Source organism: Syngnathus typhle, linkage group LG2, assembly GCF_033458585.1.
Source record: "Syngnathus typhle isolate RoL2023-S1 ecotype Sweden linkage group LG2, RoL_Styp_1.0, whole genome shotgun sequence".
NCBI classification, from domain to species: domain Eukaryota; kingdom Metazoa; phylum Chordata; class Actinopteri; order Syngnathiformes; family Syngnathidae; genus Syngnathus; species Syngnathus typhle.
Window position 1 is genome coordinate 23,047,993 of NC_083739.1, and position 22,343 is coordinate 23,070,335.

The 22,343-nt window shown below is 42.3% G+C and overlaps 1 protein-coding gene across 2 annotated transcripts; it reads left to right on the plus strand.

The window, feature by feature from the left end:
* Positions 1-1,942: 1,942 nt before the first annotated feature.
* On the plus strand, positions 1,943-15,001 carry LOC133149912 (rho guanine nucleotide exchange factor 7-like). Of its 2 annotated transcripts, XM_061272148.1 has the most exons (22): positions 1,943-2,560; positions 3,106-3,189; positions 6,410-6,494; positions 6,573-6,688; positions 6,789-6,993; positions 7,468-7,559; positions 9,168-9,262; positions 9,413-9,508; positions 11,167-11,289; positions 11,390-11,528; positions 11,631-11,690; positions 11,784-11,930; positions 12,010-12,096; positions 12,209-12,287; positions 12,445-12,575; positions 12,651-12,854; positions 12,966-13,059; positions 13,142-13,231; positions 13,627-13,785; positions 13,982-14,078; positions 14,186-14,240; positions 14,307-15,001. In XM_061272148.1, the coding sequence occupies exons 1-22, from the start codon at positions 2,396-2,398 to the stop codon at positions 14,427-14,429; spliced, it is 2,526 nt and encodes an 841-aa protein (XP_061128132.1). In that variant the 5' UTR covers positions 1,943-2,395; the 3' UTR covers positions 14,430-15,001. The 2 variants fall into 2 exon arrangements, with proteins under 2 accessions (XP_061128132.1, XP_061128134.1); XM_061272150.1 differs by lacking the exon at positions 13,627-13,785 and having other exon boundaries at positions 1,947-2,560.
* The last annotated feature ends 7,342 nt before the right edge of the window (positions 15,002-22,343 follow it).

The window sequence follows — 22,343 nt, forward strand, 5'->3', positions numbered from 1 at the left end:
GCCAAGCCTTTTCCCTTGGCTGTGGTTTCGCTAGATGGTTGGTAGGGACAGTGGGAATCTCGTTCATCCATTCATGCGCGTCACTGATTAGATGATGAGGCATTTGGCTACTGTCTTGTGGCGCCGGCGCAGCTTTTTGAGTTTTAAACTTGCTCGTCAAGATGCCATCTAACCTGAGCACTGCATCTCTGCGGATTCCTCATCTGCACCATATAAGATATCAGCCACAATCCGCAATTGTAATCATTATGAGACACCACTGTCCCCGTTTCCTGTGGAAACTGATCACACAGCGGTACAAACCCAATCAAGTGACCACTTAGTCGGGATGCACATGCGTGGCGGAGACAACTACACAAGCACCCTAGAGCGCTTAGGTGAGATCACCTTTTGGGTCAGGAAGGTCGCCCAAGCAGTGCAGCCCCTTCCCGTGTCAGTACCTCTGCCGATTTGATGAGCCAGCACGACAATTCTGGCTAGAACCCTTGCAACTCTCTGGGCGGGGTGATAATGTTTGGGTGCCCTTTCCCCTAGGGCCTAGGGGTGTCAAACATACGGCCCGCGGGCCAGAACCCGCCCACAAAGAGGTTCGACCAGGCCCACGTTTGATCAGGTCCGCAGGATATTTGAAAAGTGAAAAAATGCATAAAAGACACGGAATTAATATTTTTAATAATATGCAATTCATTGATTATCCGCTATGGGGCACACTGTTTTGATCAGAGTGGAAGACAACATTGTTTTGATCAGAGAAGACAGACCCAACACAGCAGACGGTAGCAATGCGCCAATTGCTGCTTGTTAAGATGTTGTTTCTACCCTGGTCTCTACCCCGCCCTTATACCCTCATTAGCCAAAATGTCCTTATCCAAACGGAGAAAAGTAGATACGCAGTGTATACACACAATGCTATAGCATTTTCAATGAAAAATTGACCACGTCCTATTTATTTATAGAAATGGACGGGAAACCTTTGTGCATTTGCAACAAGTTTCGGTATTGAAGGAAAATAATATTCGACGCCACTAAGAGACTCTTCACAACGAAAAATATGATGGCTTCCAAGGACAACTGATCAACGAATTGCAGGCGGGTCTGAGGAAACAGCAGTCAGCTTTCATCCAGAGCGGACAAGTCAGTGAAGCAGCGGTAGAAACCAGCTACCTAATTGCCAGCGAAATAGCATGAGCATCAAAGCTGTATTCTGATGGTGACTTTGTTAAACGATGCATGATGAAGGCGGCTGAACTGGTACGTCCTGAGAAGCGACGAGCTTTTCCTAATATCAGCCTGACGAGGAATACTATAGCAGAGAAGACTTCGGACCTATCGGCAGATTTAGACAGCCAATTGAAACAGGGTCAAGTCGTTTATTGCATTTTCTGTTGCAATTGACAAGCACCGACATCGCAGACGTGGGACAACTGGCCTTATTTATTCGTGGAGTTGATGAGACACATTGACTGTTACTGAAGAGTTTCTTGAGTTGGTGTCAATGATGGACACCACAACAGTCGAAGACATGCACGTTTGAATGGCAAATTTGCCTCTGTAGGTCTGAACAAATTTGACCAGTATCTACTACCAGGGTACCCCAAATTAACAGCCCTGGCTGCTAAACTTTTGTGCATGTTAGGGACAACCTACTTTTGTGAACATGTTTTCTCAGTAATTAATATCAATACAACAAAAATGCGTTCAAGGCTCACAAACAAGCACTTAAATTACATTCTGAAAGTGACAGCTCGCCAGGACACGGCACCAGGTATTGATGCACTTGTACAGCCCAAAAGATGCCAAGTATCTGGAACAAAAACAAGACCAGACATCAGGGTGTGATGAAATCTGTCCTATGCATTTAACCCCTCCCCGTCTGGGGGAGAGGGGAGCAGTGAGCAGCTGCGGTGCCACGCTCGGGAATCATTTGGTGATCTAACACTCAATTTCAACGCTTGATGCTGGCTGCTAAGCAGAGAGGCAATGGGTCCCATTTTTATAGTCTATGACCGGACCGGGGTTTGAACCCACAACCGTCTCAGGGTAAACACTCTACCAATTTCTCACTGAGCTAGAGGTTACTCTCAGAATTTATAATAATGCAATGATGGCGGGTCCCACAGCAACAGTGACTGAACCACTTCATCTCACAATCTGCTCGTTGAGAGCAACGTCACTGACAGTATACTATAGCTTGAGGGAGGGAGAGAGAGATGTGTGTGTGTGTGTGTGTGTGTGCGTGTGTGTTAGAGCGAGCGAGCGAGCAAGAGAATAGGCGTTTTGACATTGGAGTATTAGTTGATTCAACAATGAGGTGTAAGTTAGGTCACCTATCCTGCAATTGTGCGCTTTTCTAAAAAGACACATTTTAACGTCCCACGACCATACACTGTCAACCATGAACGCGGCTGAGCAGACGGTAACGTGGCTCATTACGCTCGGGGTGCTGGAGTCTCCCAAGAAGAGCATCTCTGATCCGGACGCTTTCCTCCGGACATCTCTCCAGGACGGGGTGGTGCTATGCAAACTGCTGGAGCGACTGAAACCCGGGACGACGGAAAAAGTATGTGGAAATACTAACAATGCAAACATATATTTCAATATCATACACAATTTAAACATGAAACAAATTACCACGAACATAAATAACCTTTGTTTACTGGGGAAACGCTATGGCTTTATGTAATCAAGATCCGTAAATGAACTACTAGGTGTCAATTGTTTTAAAAGACGTCTACAAATATTTATTTCGAAATAAAGGCGTCAAACTGCATCATCCGCATGTGTGGTATTATGATCGACAGAAGCGTCTCGTTTGTAGTGAATCAATGTATCGTATTCAACGGTGTTGCGTTTAGGAAATAAATTACATAAAAATCACAGTGAAACGAAATAAAATTACGTCAAATTAAATCTGTACTTTGAAAACTCAACCGGAACTGTGGCTAGGCACTCATGCTAATGATCACTACCAGCAAAGTGGCAAGTGCAACAAAGCACGCTTGAATTAAAAGCTATTTCCGTGTAGAACATTTTTTTTATCAGTTTGTAAGTGCGGGGAAAATGTGGGTTGTATTCTGCTCTAATTGGGCGATTTCTTATGTATAGTTTTTTCAGGAACCAAGAAGTGACAGCGAGTATCAACTCAACATTAGCGAATTCATCAAAGGCATCGGGATTTACGGCGTGAAGGTGGGTTACTTGTATTAATCATTTTATTAATATGCTGAAATGACATTTCATTATAGTTCCCACCATTTTCAAATACCCGGTGTCCGAATATTTTGGTATTCAGGTGTGCCTGCATGCTCTTCAGGTAACGGATAGGTACGCACTGTTTGGCAGGAAACGTCACCTAAACGCGGAAATAGGACATTGAATGTACTCATTCAGTATAATGTGAATTACAAATAATGTCAATAATTTTTTCCATGGTCTCCGTTTAATGAAAATTTGAGACCGAAATACAATCAAGAGAACTAAGCACTAATAAAGTCGCCAGAGATAATGGAAAAATACAAATTGAATAACACAGGGTCCACTGCGGAAGTCCATAACGTCAGAAACGGGGAGGATAACCGCATTGTGGGAAAGATGAGGGGTGTGTTGGGGTGGGCTCAATGTGAACAACAAAAGATGAAGGAGAGGAGAGTAGCAGGCTGATGTAATGCAACATGTCATGCAGCTAGTGGATTTTCCAATCAAGTTGATTAAAAGTCGACCATGATGCTGGATGCCAAGTGCTCCATTAGTGGGAGCTTGGCTGACATCTTTGTGGTAATTCGGACAATTCTATCTGTCTCCAGTAGTGGAGCAGGAACTGATTGATTGATTGATTAGATAGCAATTGCAATCATATATTTTGGCCCTTTGGTAAATTATTCGAATGACTAAATTAAGGTCTCACGAGAATATCTGTCTGGCCACTAAATTGTAGCTTTATGCTCTTTTCAATTAAACCGTCAATATTGAGTCTCTATTATGGCTTCCTGTGCTAATGGAAAAGGTGATAAATTAAAGTTATGTGTTGATGGCTACTCATCAATTGTTTTGTGTTTAAAATGGGGGAATATGTTGTAACGCAGAGCAATCAAATGCAGCACTGTAACTACTACTCAACCAGGCTACATTAATCAATGAGCACTACACTGGAGTGCACAGCACTGGGGTTCTGGTTTATTCGAACAAATTCAAAGTGCTATTAAATACATAATATTCATAAGCCAAATGTCATATTCCGTATTTTCCGCCCTATAAGGCGCACCGGGGTATAAGGCGCACCTTCAATGAACGGCCCATTTTAAAACTTTGTCCATATATAAGACGCACCGGCCTATAAGGCGCATAAAATAGAAGCTTTACTGCAACAAACTGAGGTTGACTAGGGTTGCGGTCTGCACCCACTAGCCAATAACCAACGAGCCCTCTGTAAACAATCGCGTTTCTCAAACAATCTCCTATAAAATGATTGGAGCTGACTAAAGTTCAATCTAACGCATTGGTACTACTTACCTATGTTTCCCTTCCATATCAATCCCTAGATTTACTCGAAACATTAACAGCGCGGCCTATTTTGACATGAAATAGCCTCGCGCGTATAGCAGCTATCGTTATAGCATTAGCCATCCGCGATTTCCTATGAGCCTCAGCTCGCAATCTCCCATGAGCCTCAGCAAAGTGTAAACAATCGCGTCTCTCAAACGAGTGCCTATAAAATGATCAGAACTGACCAAAGTTCGATCTAACGCATTGGTACTACTTACCTATGATTCCCTTCCATATCAATCCGTAGAATTACTCGAAACATGAACAGAGCAGCCTATTTTGACATGAAATAGCCTCGCGCTTATAGCAGCTATCGTTATAGCATTAGCCATCCGCAAAAACCAATGACCCTCAGCTTGCAATCCCCCATGAGCCTCAGCAAAGTGTAAACAAACAATCGCGTCTCTCAGACGAGCTCCTATGAAATGATCAGAACTGACCAATGTTCGATCTAATGCATTGGTACTACTTACCTACGATTCCCTTCCATATCAATCCGTAGAATTACTCGAAACATGAACAGAGCAGCCTATTTTGACATGAAATAGCCTCGCGCGTATAGCAGCTATCGTTATAGCATTAGCCATCCGCAAAAACCAATGACCCTCAGCTGGCAATCTCCCATGAGCCTCAGAAAAGTGTAAAACAATCGCGTCTCTCAAACGAGCTCCTATAAAATGATCAGAACTGACTAAAGTTCGATCTAACGCATTGGTACAACTTACCTATGTTTCCCTTCCATATCGATCCGTAGATTTACTCGAAAACATGAACAGAGCGGCCTATTTTGACATGAAATAGCCTCGCGCGTACAGCAGCTATCGTTATAGCATTAGCCATCCGCAATTTCCTATGAACCTCAGCTCGCAATCTCCCATGAGCGTCAGCAAAGTGTAAACAATCGCGTCTCTCAAACGAGCTCCTATAAAATGATCAGAACTGACTAAAGTTCGATCTAACGCATTGGTACTACTTACCTATGTTTCCCTTCCATATCGATCCGTAGATTTACTCGAAACATTAACAGAGCAGCCTATTTTTACATGAAATAGCCTCGCGCGTATAGCAGCTATCGTTATAGCATTAGCCATCCGCAAAAAAACATGACCCTCAGCTCGCAATCTCCCATGAGCCTCAGCAAAGTGTAAACAATCGCGTCTCTCAAACGATCTCCTATAAAATGATCAGAACTGACTAAAGTTCGATCTAACGCATTGGTACTACTTACCTATGTTTCCCTTCCATATCGATCCGTAGATTTACTCGAAACATTAACGGAGCAGCCTATTTTGAAATGAAATAGCCTCGCGGGTACAACAGCTATTCGGTGACGCCCCCTGACTACAGTTACCGTAATGCTGGGAAGCGATGCGACCTTGTAATTTACTAGTCGTACTAAAACGTACTAAAACATTTTGGCAGAGCACTGTGTACAACCAGTATGGATCAACAAATTCATCACTTGATCCATATATAAGGCGCACCGGGCTATAAGGCGCACTGTTGACTTTTGATAAAAATTTAGGTTTTTAGGTGCGCCTTATAGGGCGGAAAATACGGTACATTAAGTGCTCCAGTCACACCTTGGGAATGTCAGTGTGTTTTTTCACAAGATTAGGTATTTTGACTGTGTCTCTGTATGTGTGCGAGCATGTTTTGTGTGTAATGGAGAGATTATCAGGGGGAGCTCAGACTTGGAATAATCCCGCCTCAGACTGTAGATGGAATGGCATGCTAAAACCCAACCTAAACACTGTGCAAGCCATAGTTTGATGTCAATTATAAGAAGAAAATGCAGTTGTGTGATTGTGCATCTCAAACGCATCATGATGTTGCATATAATGATTCCATCTTCTAAATTCTGCAGCCTTTTGAGGTTAATGACCTCCTTCAGGGGCTGAACTTCACCAAGGTCCTAAACTGCTTGGTTGCACTGAACAAAGCCACTGAAGGTAACAGTGTTTACATAGATGCTCCTAAATGTATTGTAAAACTATTATTTTAATTTAAAATGGCTCTTTGTTGTCCAGATCCATGTGTTTCTATTTGCGTGCCACACTCCGCCACATTGAGGATTAAATCGTATGATTCCGTAAACAGTCAAAGTCGTTCGTCCAAACTGCAACCGCCTCAGTATCACAGCCTTGTAAGTTATTACGCTAAATAGTGCTCACTTGATTAACAAACAGAGACAATTTCACATTCTGTTCCCCCTATGGTGCATGTGCTTTTTTTTCCTCTCACAGGACATGACTGAGGGCAGTGGGTGTGGCCATTTTCTTTTCAAGGCACGTTTCCTTTTCCAGCAGACAAATGAGGACGAACTCTCTTTCTCCAAGGGCGACATCATTAATGTGAGCAGGCAGGAGGAGGGGGGCTGGTGGGAAGGCTCCCTCAACGGCAAGACCGGCTGGTTCCCCAGTAACTATGTGAGGGAATTGAAAGGAAGTGGTGGGTGCAGCAATGTCACTACACCTCTATCATCTCATCTGAGATTATGCAAAGATGTTTGAAACAGTGAAGGCTCAAACACACCCATTCTCAAGCGAGATGGATACAGTTGGAAGTTGTGTTATTCTTTTGGGGGAAAGAAAGGCAGGAAGAAAAGGAAGGAAACTGGACTCACAAACAAAGCCAGGACGTTCCACAGATGCTGGTCGGAAAGGAACCTAGTCCAGTGTCGAAAACTGCGATTAGGGGAGGGGGTGGAAGGCTGTGACTAATATCACTTGTTTGCTGTGAGGCTGTAGGTTATCGTCATACATTGTCATTGACAGACACTAAACGGCAGCCTCCTGAAACACACACACCACAGGATTACAGTATAATGGATCCAATAAAACGTCAATTTGTTACTGAAAGTCTGAAATTCTGCTAAGTGCACTTCTACTCTGATCATTTTTCTCCTATTTCCTTACTTTGCAGACAAGCCATTTGACAAACCAAAGTCTGTGACGCTGAGAAGTCCCCCAAAAGGTTTTGACACTTCTATCATCAGCAAGACCTACTACAATGTGGTTAGTATCCTATGTTCATAGAAGCTATTGTCAGAAGTGGTGTGAACTGATCTCTTGTCAATCACAGGACTGATACTTACACTAAAGGTGACAAAATAGGTGCCCCTGAGAAGTGAATAGTCGGGTACATGCAACATATTATTGTAAAGGAAATTTTTGGATTGACTTCCCCTTTTAATAGACATCTCCATTAAATGAGGACATCGAGTACCCCCCATATTATTTTATCTTTTCTCATCTCGCCACTCTGGTGATATGAAATGATAAAATGAGCCCCTACTTGTACACTTGGGACTATTATATTTACTAAATATAGAAATAAACACTGTGCCATGTGAGGTTTTTTTTTTTTGGGTGCATGTCACTCGAGGTCATGTTTGTGCGCTTGCCAACGCAATGCATTCATATTATAAGTCCTTTTTTATTTTATAATATGAATGAGAAATAAAATTAGATCTAACAAAACATGAATTGGGCATCACGCCCTGTATGTGAACTTTATTTAGTGCACCTCATGACAAAATTAAATTGAGTAAATTCAACATAAAGTCTATAGTGGCTGTATAAAGGGTTAGGGGTTAAGCTTAGGCGCTGTTAAAATAATAGGGTTTTAGATTTAATTAAAAAAAGAACATAAATTACATTACAGTAAACAGTTTCAAAACGTTTTTAACAATTAATGGGGCCTGTATCCTGTATAATTGATAATAAAAAATCTTTTAGAAAAGTAAAAATAAATAACCGAGTGGATTGTGGTTAAATCAGAATTAACTACTAATCGCGTTCAAATTCATGTTAAGTGGAAGTCGGCACAAACCTGCTCTTATTTCAGTTGCCTCTGATTAAACCCAATTAATGTTAGATGTTCAAATAGACTTTCCTGACATTAGTCTAGTCAAATTTTACAACACAATACATGATCCTCAGAGCTTCCAAACCATGAGAGGGAAGAGAAGTATTTCCATGTTTGCTAGTATTTAGCAGGACACATACAGACAAGGCATTCTTGCTCACATTCACTCCTTTTTGGTACGTAGCCATCATTGAATATAACATGAACCGCATGATTTTGCATGCTTGGTGGAGATGACTTTCAAACATATAAATGTATGACTGTGAGACAGCAGTGCCAAACTCATGACTGTCGCCGTGTATCTATTTTTAGTGTCTCTGTCAGCCCATATATGTGTCGTAACTTGTGATCTCGTAAAATGTCACAATCAATCATTTTGTGTGTGCTCGCGTATGTATGTGTGTGTGCGTGCGCACGTGCGTGCGCACGTGCGTGCGCATGTGCGTGCGTGCGTGCGTCTATATGTATGTCTGTGTAATAATGTAGGTTATTTCTTCCGTTCCATTGGTTTCTGGGACAGCATTGCCTTAGGGTCGTTGCGCCTCTCTGTGTGTGCGTGTGTTTTAAAAATGCAAGCTCCTCCAGTCTCCCCAGGCTTCCCATCTTCAGTTGGGGGTGCCTGAATCTACCTTACTAACAATTAGATGAACCTGCCTTGAGTAAAATGTCAACAAAATTTCTGCCTGTCCTCTAATGGATTCCTTTTAAAAGAATGAAGTGCTGAGAGTCTTTTAGCAAAATTCTGTGTTGTGAAGGTCCTCCAGAACATTTTGGAAGCAGAGAGTGAGTATTCCAGGGAACTTCAAAGTCTTTTGGGATCCTACCTACGCTCTATACAGCCGACAGACAGGTTAATTACTTTTTCATACATTTCAAGTAAATCAACATTATGCTACAGAATGCAACACCAGTGAAGAGAAAATGACTGGAAATAGGACCAAAAGAGAACTTCTGAATTATGAATGACCCCCCCCCCCCCCCCCCCTCGATTCTTCTGCAGGCTGAGTGCTGTTGACATCAGCCACATTCAAGGCAATCTGGAGGAGATTTCAACATTCCAGCAGATGCTGGTTCAGTCCTTGGAGGAGCATACAAAGTTAGTAGCTACATCTGTATTGTGTGCTAAGTATGCACCAATGTTACCATCGATGTTCAATCATATGTAGTGCAGATAAAAAGTCTACACAACCCAGTTAAAATGCCAGGATCTAGCGGTAGAAACAAATGAGACCAAGATAAATTATTAAGATTATTCCAATGTAAATGTTACCTATAACCTATGCAACTCAATGGTAATAGCACAAGTGTGCACACCCTCTTAACTATATGTGGCTGTGTTCAGAATTACCCAGTCACAGTTGACGTCATGTTATGTGGGAGTCAGCATGCAGCTCCACCATTTCAAGTGCCTCGGATCTTCAAATAGCCTTCATTTTTTGTTTTAGCTTGAAGGGTTTGTGCTCTAATAACTAGTTCATACCTTGAAAATCTGCTATATTTTTAGAATAAGGATAGCAGAATTTGGGGGAGTATGCAATGGCGATTGTGAACTATCACTATTATTTACTAATATTAAGTGATAGCCATTGTTGAAGGCATGTAATGGAAGTCAGCTAACGTTACCTGCGGTAGCATTTACACATTCCCACTCACTCTGTCCTGCGCTTTCAAAAGCCTGCCTCACCTGTGGCTGCTGTTTCATTTGGTTCAATACATGGCACTCATCTTTTCATGCATGAAACTAGCAAACCACTTTGTCCTGATTGCTGATTCAGTGCACAGTCTATTTTGAAGTTTGACCAATAGAATCTTAGGGAAGAGGTTAAGCAGGTTTCATAGGCTATGTGCATTGGTTCAGTTTACTGTCTCTTTTTGGGTTAGTCACTTTGGTTAAAGAAGATGAAGAAAAAAAAAATCAATAGCACCACATCTGCCTTAGAAAACAGCTGGCCAGGCAGCCCACTGTGCCATATTTTCTTCCTCACTTGATGTCTTCATTCATATTATAATGCCTTGGAAATTCTTGTGTATGCTTTTGACTGATAAACATTTCATCTGTGGTATCCTGCTCATGCCTTAGGTGTCAAACTCAAGGCCCGGGGGCCAGATACAGCCCGCCACATCATTTTATGTGGCCCGCAAAGACACATTGTACATCAAATTCGTGTCATTATTAGAATTGCAAATTGTTTTCACTTTTAATATCTTTGTTTAAATTTTTGTTTAAATATTTGACCAGTTTTTACTCGTCTGATTTGAAAACGAGTTATTTGTCAGTTTGTTTTGTAGCTTTTACTGTATATAATATGAGGTGCTCATACATTTCTTTGGGTTTACAGTCATAATGGCCCTCCGAAAGAAGCTATGACTACAATGCGGCCCGCGAAAAAAATGAGTTTGACACCCCTGCCTTAGAAGCTCGATGCAGACTACGGATTATGCGTCTGATGTGACTACAGAGATATCAGGAAAAACCTACAGATGTATGTCGTTAATCAGAAGCAAATGGTGCTGAACGTGTACTTACTCTAATTTAACATCTATCATCCATCCACCCCGCCATCCACTGGTCCGTCCATCGGTCTGCCTGTAATGTAATAATGTTTTAGACTTTTTGTGTTATGGTGCATGATATCTGATGTTCGATTTAAGCAATGTAATGCAGTGTCAATGCAAAATTCACTCAAATCAACAAACGTGGTTTAATCAAATATAGCCAATGTGCTATCATATCCGTATGTATTTTTTGTATAGGCTTCCAGAAAATCAGCAGAGGATAGGAGGCTTCTTCCTGAGTCTAATACCCCAGATGAAAAATCTTTATGTGGCCTACTGCTCAAACCATCCATCTGCTGTCAGTGTACTCACTCAGCAAAGGTCAGAAACTCCTTTTATAAGAGCATTTTAGGGGTAACCCATCATCCTCGGACAGCGAAAGATGGAAAGAGGTTTCAGAAACATGTTGCCTGTTTTGCAGGGATGAACTGGGGGAGTACATGGAAACCAAGGGGGCATCTAGTCCGGGTATTTTGGCACTGACCACCAGTTTGAGTAAACCCTTCACTCGACTGGAGAAATATCCAACCTTGCTCAAAGAAATGGACAGACACATGGAGGTACTTCTGTCCTGTTGATTTCATCCGATGATCTGTTACTGAGGAAACATAAAGCCACATTAAATAACTTTCTTGGGGGAACAAAAATCTTCTTGTTCTCAGGACCAACACCCTGACAGAGTTGACCTCCAAACTTGTATGGCATCATTTCAAAGCCTTGCTGTAAGACAAACACGTGGCCACCAGTCCACTCAAGTATTCCTGACCAAGCCGTGAAATGGTTCATGGAGTGTCGAGCCCTGCCTCTTTCTTCAGGCCCAGTGCCAGGGAGTGAGGAAGAAGAAGGACCTGGAGTTACAGATTTTAACCGAGCCAATCAGGAACTGGGAGGGGGATGACATCAAGACCCTCGGCCCTGTTCTTCACATGTCCCAAGCTGCTGTCTGCTCCCAGATCTGTCAGGTGATCCTCTGGAGCATTTTGATCATCACACACTGAGTTGCAACAGAGCACTGTGTGTGAAAGACACTTTGTTTTTTAGGAATCAAGTGAACGCTACCTTGTCCTCTTCCCTCATACGCTGCTCTTCCTCTCTGCAAGCATGAGGATGAGTGGGTTCATCTACCAGGTTTGAATATTATTTCCGGCATTGATATTCAATCAAGTAATAATTACAGTAAACCTCTTTCAGGGTCTTGAAGTGTTGCTGGAATGTTAAACAAATAACATTGTCTTTGCAGGGGAAAATACCATTGTCAGGCATGCTGATCTCCAGAATAGAAGATGGGGAAACCATGAAGAACGCTTTTGAAATTTCTGGTCCGTCCTTGTTCTGATAATCATAGCCTTTAATCTCTTCTTTGCTCTTGTGCTCATGGCTTGGAGCTGCTCTAAATGTGTCATTGGTTTTCAAAAAGCATATAGAAAATGTAGGAAATCATTTACAGGTCTTGTATGCATATTGTGTGCTGCACAGGTGCCCAATGTGACCGGATGCAAGTGGCATGCAACAATCAGCAGGATCTGCTGGAGTGGCTGGACCTTCTCACCAAACACACGCACACCCCTGCTGCAAACACTCACAAGACTCAGTCGGTGTGTCACACAGTAAGTCTGCCTTTCTTCTCTACTACAACCCAACTGAAGTTCATAACGGACTGCTCTCCCGTCTTTCCCTCAAAGTTGCCCTCCCTGCCTGTCACCCCTTCCCGGCACTCAGAGTCTTGTGGCGGGAGCAGTGCCTTCCACACCCTCCCTCATCTTTCCTCATATGGTGCCAGCCCTATGTGGGGGGCCCTGGAGCCACCTAGTCCCCCAAAACCGTGGAGCATGAGCTGTCTTCGGCCTGCGCCTCCTCTCCGGCCGTCTGCCGCCCTGTACAAGGAGGTGTGCATTGAGTGGCTGGTTTAAAACACGCCACTCAACACTTTGTGCGTTTGAACATTTTGTTCTGTCATGTAAAACCACTTCCCTACAATGCACATTTACTGTTTGCAGGACCTTAATAAGAGTCCAAAGAATATGAAGAAGCTGCTTCCCAAGAGGAAACCTGAGAGGAAACCCTCTGAAGAAGACTTCACTTGCAGAAAGAGTAAGAAAGTTAATGTAACCAGAGATGTGTATGTAAAAAAAAAAAAAAAAGCTTGTTGGGTTGAAGAATCATTGTTTTTCAGGCACAGCAGCTCTCGAGGAGGATGCTCAGATATTGAAAGTGATTGAAGCGTACTGCACCAGTGCCAAGACACGACAGACCCTCAACTCCAGTGAGTCCCCGCACACCTTACGTCTATAGAGTGTTGTGAATATGCACGCTCACCTTTTAAGTCTTTTTCTTCTCAGCTTTCAACTCTAACAAGGCTTTTCTCTCTGCTCCAATTTTTTCCATCCATTGATTCCTCCATTCTACACTTCCTTTGCATTTTGTACATGACTGCTTTATGTTCAACAACCACTGTCCTCATTATAATTGTTATAATTTCTCTATTTTTCCTCAAATTCAAATGGATTCCCCCCCCCCCCCTCCTGTTTTTTAACCTTTATATTCTAATTCGTTTTGGGCCCACACCTTTATTTAATTTTGTTTTGTACCCCAACTTCTGCGGTTTGTGTTTTCCCGCACCATTGCCATCTGTATTCCCACTGCTGATTGCTGGTGCAGCCTGGCAAGGCACTGACCTCATGCACAACCATGTGCTCGCTGACTCCAGTTTCGTCGTTGCCGGCATCCCGGGCAACCTGCCGTGTTCCGACCAATCAGAAGACTCGGATTATGACAGTATCTGGACCTCCACTAGTTACAGGACTGCCTCATTTTCTTGTAAGATTTCGGTGTAGCAAGTCAGAATATACTCTATGGCAAACTGGCTAGCTTGCCAATAGTGAGCCCTTTAGTGTCCGCATCTTCTGTGTTTTGTTGTGTGTGTATGAGTCGCCTTACTGTTTTGTTTGGATATTATCACATGATCTTTGAATTAGAGAGAGTATAGCTGTCGCTGTTGGCTTGTTTTGATCAGGTTCCAGCAGGAGGGATGTTCACATGTTGTTCCCAGAGGAAGAGAAGATCATAGTGGAGGAAACCAGGAGCAACGGACAAACCGTAGTGGAGGAGAGGTGAGACGAGTGTGTGGCTTGTGATTTAGGAGTGGTCACTCAAAGTGTGAAGGTTGGTCGCTGTGTTCATGTCAATGCAATGCCGTGTTGCTTTGCTGCTGCTGCAGGAGCCTGGTAGACACTGTATACAGTTTGAGAGATGAGGTTCAGGAACTCAAACAGGTGAGTGTGCACTTTCCTAAGATAGTGGGCAGTATTTGTGAGAAACACATTTTTCTGGTCTTGCAGGACAACAAGAGAATGAAAAGGACACTAGAGGAAGAGCAGCGAGCTAGGAAGGAACTCGAAAGGATCATCAGGAGAGTTTTGAAGAACATGAACGACCCAACCTGGGATGAGACGAACCTCTGAAACTGACATCACTTTGGAACTTGGACTCTCTCAATGAGCTAATATCATGGAGGGAAATGAGGCGGCCCGATCCCAAATGACCTTATAGGTTTTCAGCCATAGAACTAGGAAGATGACATTGCTGACGGAACTGAAAATTGACCGTTTTTTTTTTTTTTTTTTAGACAGCTAAAGGAAATAATCACAGTGAGTCGGGTAATTGGTTTGTGTGGTCTCTAAACCAAAGCAATACAAGCTGTGATTTTTACGATGCCAATTATGCAATTCTAAAAATAATTTTGTTGTTAATGTGTTTTTTATATTCTGTACTGTTTTGATTTTGTTATTTTGTATACTTGACCTGGATCACATGGAACATTGCCAGCAGACAAGGAAGACATTCCTTTTTTTCAAAACTATAACAATGTCAACTGCAAAAATCTTTTTGCCACGCTAAAGACCTGAAATTTATAGGCCATATATTGCAATACAGATGGAAATTATGTATTTGATAGCAGCTAATAATGACTTCCAACAGTCACACCTTTATTTATTTCCCTCATGTTTCAGAAAAAATAAAATTCTTCCACCGATGCAGTGTCTTCAGACATTTATATCAGAATCACACGATGTACATTGTACCTGGCTTCTGTGAGTTATGGATGAGTGGTTTAGGACTAATAGGACTTATTGGAGGATATAGCTGAGATCGGCTAGAAATAGAAAATTACAATCCTGCATTGTTGAAATGAATGAAATGCTTTGAAGATAGGATAATTAAATGAATTGAGGAAAATATGAAGGTTTACTGAAGGTAAACGTGTTGAGATAAAGGAGAACAGCAACCAAGGTATGGGAATCGGCCATGTTTGTTTACATTCGCCTCGAACGCTTTGAGTCAGACGTGGGGAAAATCTGAGCGGAATATTTCCGATTTCCGACCTTTCTTGAGTCTGCCGTGGTCACTACGCATCAATGCCAAGGAGACAGATCATGCGCAGACTGGACGCAGCTTGTTTACGTGACGCCCGTAAACAAGCTGCGTGCAAAAGGAATACACCACTCCTGTGAATTTCCTTTATTAATCCCGATTGAGTTGTTTTCTCCAAATACACGAGGCTCGTGTGACGTAGTGCAATAGAGACGACCAACTGTGGAAAGGCTATGCCTTAGGCATTACTGCCATCTAGGGGTGGTGACAGCTCACAACAGATCAAGGCTGTCTTGAACGCTTGATGAACTTTCTCTTTCAGCTGTTCAGGCACGCTTCTCTGAGCATCCAAACCAACATGTTTTCGACATAATGTTGGAACCTCTTTCTCTTTTGTTGTGCACTGAGCATCAAAGCTTTCTAAACTCTAAAGGTAATTCAATCCATTCCCACGGCGTACATATCATATGCTTTTATTCATTTACTAATGGTAGATGGATGCATGTACTTATTTGCTTTTGCATAAAAGAGTAAATGTGATTGCATGAATGATGCTTTGATTTATGCACTGAGGAAATCGCATATACATTTATTTAGATTCGATATTGTATTATTGAGACTTCCAATTAAACGCGGGTAACTACTAATCGAGTCCAAACATAATGTTAATGCTATATTTGAGATGGGTAGAGTTTATTGTCACTGACTCAATAGGAATCTTATTCCTGCTTTTTCGGAACAGTGGAACCAACGTTTAACGATAAGCAACGTCATGCGGCACATGCTGTCACTTAAATCATCAGTAGATGAGACCAACCAATTGAACCTTGCAAGATGACGCAGATTCGAAATCAATTCAATTCAATTGGGACAATTGAGTTAAGCTGATAGGTCTTGTGTATCGATATCAAACTTTGGCCGTTTTATCACTTAACTTTGCTGATAGATGTTTCACTTTTAATCAAAACGGTATTTTTAGTTCTAAATTTTCAGTGTGGCGTCCTTAATTTGTTCATGATCGTCTGATTGGAAGTGTTTCGCCGCCATGTTGGATGTCGAGATTGGGAGGATACACCAACTGGGAAAGACAAACTAGTCTTTTTTGTCTCGTTTGTATATTTTTATATAATTCAAATCAGGTAATTCACCTATGTTCTAAATGTTCCAATTTCCTTGGATGCGTTAAGATGAAAGGTAACAGTTAAGCTAATCTTTGTTGGATGCAGTGAAGGGAAATAGATATGAAAAAGTTGCAGCAACGTCAAGCCCCTTAATGTTGGATGGGAAATACGTATCAGTGTACAAACATTTTCAGATCTCCATCAAGATGTTCAGTCGAATTCAATTCCAGGCTCTGTCTGGACATTCACAGATTTGAATTGAATTCATCCCTAAATATCTTGGCTGTGTGTATAGGGTCGTTGTCCTGCTGAAAGATGAACCGTCACGCCAGTCTAAGGTCAAGAGCGCTGGATCAAACTTTCCTCCAGGATGTTCCTGTACTTTGCTTTATTCATCTTTCCCTTAATCCTGTCTAGTCTCTCAGTCACTAACTGCCACCATTTTTTAATGTGGGGATGTTGTTCGCCAGGTGATGCATGTTGCTTGGTTCCCCACATACATGACGTCCAGCATTAAAGCCAGAGAATTCAGTCTTTGTTCATCAGACCATGGAATTCAGTCTCATTGTCTGAGTCCTTCAAGTGCCTTTTGGCCCACTCCAAGCTGGTGGCTGTGTCTTTTTGAAGGCCTCTCTACCCTAAAGGCCTGATAAGAGACTTGCAAGAATTACTTCTGGAAGTTTCCCCTCTTTCCTTATGGGAAGGGTGGAGCTCTAACAAAGTGACCATCAGGTTCTTCTTTACCCTAAAATATAGTCTTTATGTCAGGTTTGTTGAAATGGTCAGTAGAAACCTTACATGAGTATAATTAGTGAAAAGGTCTCTGAAAAATACATCGATATAGCGCTTTCACATTAGGTTTCACAGTAACAAAGCGCCTTACAGAACATAAAATAACAATAGAATAGAAGAAAAAAAAAACATCACTTTTAGGCTCCATCATGTGCTACTGAGATGAGAAATTTGAAGAAACCACAACCCCGTCAGGGACAGAAATTACCACCAGGTAATATCACCATATCACAGAATTTTTTCCTTGGGTTTCAGGAGATTTGCTGAAACTATCACGGAAAATCCATCTCCGGTTAATAGTAAAAGTAAGAACGTGGCTTATTTACAATGGACCTTATGTATAGTGTAGTGTTGCACCAGTACCGTTTTTTTCCGTGTATAGTGCGCCCCCATGTATAGTACGCACCCCTAAAAATGGCATGCTGATGCTGGAAAAAAGCTTGTACCCATGTATAATACGCACCCAATTTTTATGAATTTTTAAAACATTTTTTTTTTTTTTTTTTTTTTTAAAGTCCCAATGATCGTCACACACGCAGGGAGGCAATGGGTCCCATTTTTATAGTCTTTGGTATGGTCTTAACTAGGCTGGATGTAATTTTTTTTGTTGGCGTTGATTTCTCCGACTGCCCGTAAACGCACCACCGCGCTCCGTGCGCGCACGGGACAGCAAACGAGCAGGTGATCGAGTAAGCGTCTGATACGAGAGCATTGCGGTCGCATGGAGCGTGTTTGAAGTGAACAGCAGAGAAGAAAGGAACAAGGCAAAGTGTTGTGAAATAAAATATTACCTGTAATACGGATTTAGGTAGAGAACTGAACTCTCGCTCTTTATATAGCTGACGTGTCTTGCGCATCCGTTCTGCGCATCTGTAATGGCGGCCTCTGTATGATATCCGGTTTGCGTGTGTGCGAGAGCGAGAGAGAGCGAGAGAGAGAGCGCGAGAAAGAACGCTCAACCGTAGCGCGCCGCCGACCGCCCAACTGCACCGCGCCGGTCGATTATTGTGACAGAGCCGTCGCTGAAATTTAGAAGATATTTTTAAAGTCCTGATGTACTTTCTAAAATTTAAGTGGACCTCAGTGCGCACTGCGCAGGGAGCTTAATTTGGTGCGGTCGCGCAACCGCAGCGCGCCGGGCGCTCACTGTCTCATTGCTTAAAGAGCGCCTTTGTGTTTTAGGATGAACAGCAGAGACCAAAGGAACAAGGCAAAGTGTTGTGAAATAAAATATTACCTGTAATACGCATTTTGTTATTTGCTGATTGAAACTGCTAATTAAACTGTGAATTGAAACTAATAGGAAGAAAACAACTCTCGCTCTTTATATAGCTGACGTGTCTTGCGCATCCGTTCTGTGCATTTTATTTCACAACACTTTGCCTTTCTTCTCTGCTGTTCACTTCAAACACGCTCTATGCGACCGCAATGCTCTCGTATCAGACGCTTGCTCGATCACCTGCTCGTTTGCTGTCCCGTGCGCGCACGGAGCGCGGTGGTGCGTTTACGGGCAGTCGGAGAAATCAACGCCAACAAAAAAAATTACATCCAGCCTAGTTAAGACCATACCAAAGACTATAAAAATGGGACCCATTGCCTCCCTGCGTGTGTGACGATCATTGGGACTTAAAAAAAAAAAAAAAAAAAAAAAAAAAATTAAAAAAAAAAGAAAATTAAAATTTATTTTTTTGTACCCATGTATAATGCGCACCCCAGATTTTAGGACAATAAATTAGTTAAATTTTGCGCACTATACACGGAAAAAAACGGTAGTCTGAATTTCAGCTGGTAAAAATGACACAATACCATATTTCCCAAACACCGGCCCTTTAAAACACTAAAAAATGAAAACATAATCATCAGCCAAAGCGCTCCAACTCTGACAAGGCCGCCGCGTAGTGCATCTGTTGTCACACAAAGGCTGAAGCCCATCTGTGACACATGTCAGCCAGTTAAACCCTCCTCATGTAAGTAAATAAGTAGTCTATATATTTAAATTCACTGACACAACCGCGCTGTACATACCGCTTATCTAATTTTGACGACGTGTGGGAGCTTATTCCTTTCTTTTGTCATCTGCTTTAATGATTTCCTACTTCATGGATTTTTGCCAGTTAATATGGTACCTGATACCAGTTCCGGTGATCAAGATTCAAGAGTTTCTTTATTCGCCATGTTTGAGCGTGCCAAACAAGGAATTTGACTTCGGTAAATGACAGCCTCTGTTCAACATTTAGGTGACTAACAACACTCAGGACATGTGAAAAATGGCAAATATTCTCAAACATCCCCTGATCTTAAACTCCCGAGAGGGCAAGGAAAAACTCAAAACTCCAGCTAGGGGAAATGAGAAACCTTGAGAAGAGACCACAGATGGGAGGGTCCCTCTTCCAGGATGACCAGGCTGCAATGGATGCAGAGAGGACACAGTACAAACAGTATAGACAATTCAAAAAAGGTGTGGAGAGCAGGATGTTATTGCACAGTAATGACTCTGAGACTCTAAGAGTGGTGAGTTCATCAGAGCAACAGCCTGGGGGAAGAAGCTGTCTCTGTGTCTGCTGGTTTTGGCGTACAGAGGTCTATAACGCCGTCCGGAGGGGAGTAGTTCAAACAGACTGCAACCTGGGTGAGAAGGATCTGTAGAGATGTTCCTCGCACGTTTCCTGATCCTGGACAGGTACAAGTCTTGGATAGATGGGAGGTTGATTCCAATTATCTTTTCTGCAGTCCTGATTGTCCGTTGCAGTCTGTGCTTGTCTTGTTTGGAGGCCGATCCAAACCAGACAGTGATGGAGGTGCAGAGGACAGACTGGATGAGGGCAGTGTAGAAGGTCTTCAGAAGCTCTCGCGGCAGGTTGAACTTCTTGAGCTGTCTCAGGAAGTACAGCCTCTGCTGGGCCTTCTTCCGGACAGAGTCTATGTGGCCGGTCCATTTCAGGTCCCGAGAGATTGTGGTTCCCAGGAACTTGAAGGTGTCTGTGGAGAGAATAGTATTACTGCGGATAGTGAGGGGTAAAGGAGGTGAAGGCTCACGCCTGAAGTCCACTGTCATCTCCACGGTCTTGAGCGGGTTCAGCTCCAGGTGGTTTTGGCTGCACCAATGGACCAGCCGCTCCACCTTCTGTCTGTATGCAGTCTCATCACCGTCCTGGATCAGTCCGATGAGAGTGGTGTTGTCTGCATACTTCAGGAGAGTCACCTGAGGAGAAATCGTTGGTGTAGAGAGAGAAGAGCAGTGGGGAGAGGACGCACCCCTGAGGGGCTCCAGTATTGGTGGTCTGGGTGTCAGATGTGATGCCCCCCAGCCTCACACGCTGTCTCCTGTTGGTCAGGAAGCTGGTTGGAGGATGTCAGGAGCGATGGTGTTGAACGCCGAGATAAAGTTTGTTGTTCCGATAACTATAGACCAGCAACTAGGGGTGTAAATCGCGGGTTTTGTCACGATACGATATAATATCGATATAAAGAACTACGATACGATATTTGCCGATATCTTAAAGCCTGCTGCGATTCATGCACGATATATCGCGATATAGTGCTCTACGATCGATTTTTTTTTTTTTTTTTTTAGTAAAAAATATATAACAATATCCTGATTTATAACAATTCATACGCGAAATCAACAAGGCACTGCAAACTCTTTATTTAGGAAATTACAAGAGTATTGTAGTATACAAATTGCTTACTTTAACACTGAACTTTGATGTCGTGTTTTTTCTTTAAATGTGCGGCGAGATTTGTGGTCCCTGAATATTTGATTACCACATGGCAGGATTTACAAACTGCACGTGTCTTGTCCGTTGAGCCATCTTTTCTTTGGAATCCAAAGTGCTTCCAAACGAATGACTTGAAGCCTAAAGGGGAGCAAATTTCCTCGTCTTTTTGGACACTAGCCATAGCACCAGCCCAGGAGCCGCGGACTAGTTGTCCCCTCCCCTTTCACGCGCGTGCTCTGCTCACAACACAACAACGCCGGAAAGAGGAAGCAAGCAACAATGAACTGGATTTCAAAATAAAGTCGCGTCTAATGTCCGAGGTCAAACACGGCGATATAAATCGATGTTTACCTTTAGCATCGACACCAATAAATCGTAGAGCATTATATCGATTAATCGATGTGTATCGATGTATCGTTACACCCCTATCAGCAACCCTTGCCGGTGTACTGTCTAAGGTTTTTGAAAGCGACTGAGTTGTGGAGACTATTTCCTCTACTGATAATCATTTTGGCTTCAAAGCTGAGCATGCCACAGACAAGAAAATTGTCAACCTGTAAAGATATATTAATTGCTCTGTTTTAATCAGTTTAATTCAGGGGTCGGGAACCTTTTTTGGCGGACAGAGCCATAAATGCCCATTTGTTAAAAATAATTTCCCGTGAGAGCCATACCATTAACAAAAACAATATGTTAAATACAATTAAATGCATGAATTTTAATTAAGACCAATGATTTTTTGAGTGTACTAATGTATTCTTTTGAATAACGTTTTTAATAGGGGTGTAAATCGTGGGTTTTGTCACGATACGATATAATATCGATACAAAGAACTACGATACGATATTTGCCGATATCTTAAAGCCTGCTGCGATTCATTCACGATATATCACGATATAGTGCTCTACGATCGATATATTTTTTAAAAAAAAAATATAAAACAATATCCTGATTTATAACAATTCATACGCAAAATCAACAAGGTACTGCAAACTCTTTATTTAGGAAATTACAAGAGTATTGCAGTATACAAAGTGCTTATTTTAACACTGAACTTTAATGTCGTGTTTTTTCTTTAAATGTGCGGCGAGATTTGTGCTCCCTGAATATTTGATCACCGCATGGCAGGATTTACAAACTGCACGTGTCTTGTCGGTTGAGCCATCTTTTCTTTGGAATCCAAAGTCAGAGTCAGAGTCAGCTTTATTGTCAATTCCTTCATGCCAAGACACACAAAGAAATCGAAATTACGTTTCCTCCATCCCACGGTGACGAGACACAGTACACGAGTAAACGAATGACTTGAAGCCTAAAGGGGAGCAAATTTCCTCATCTTTTTGGACACTAGCCATAGCACCAGCCCAGGAGCTCG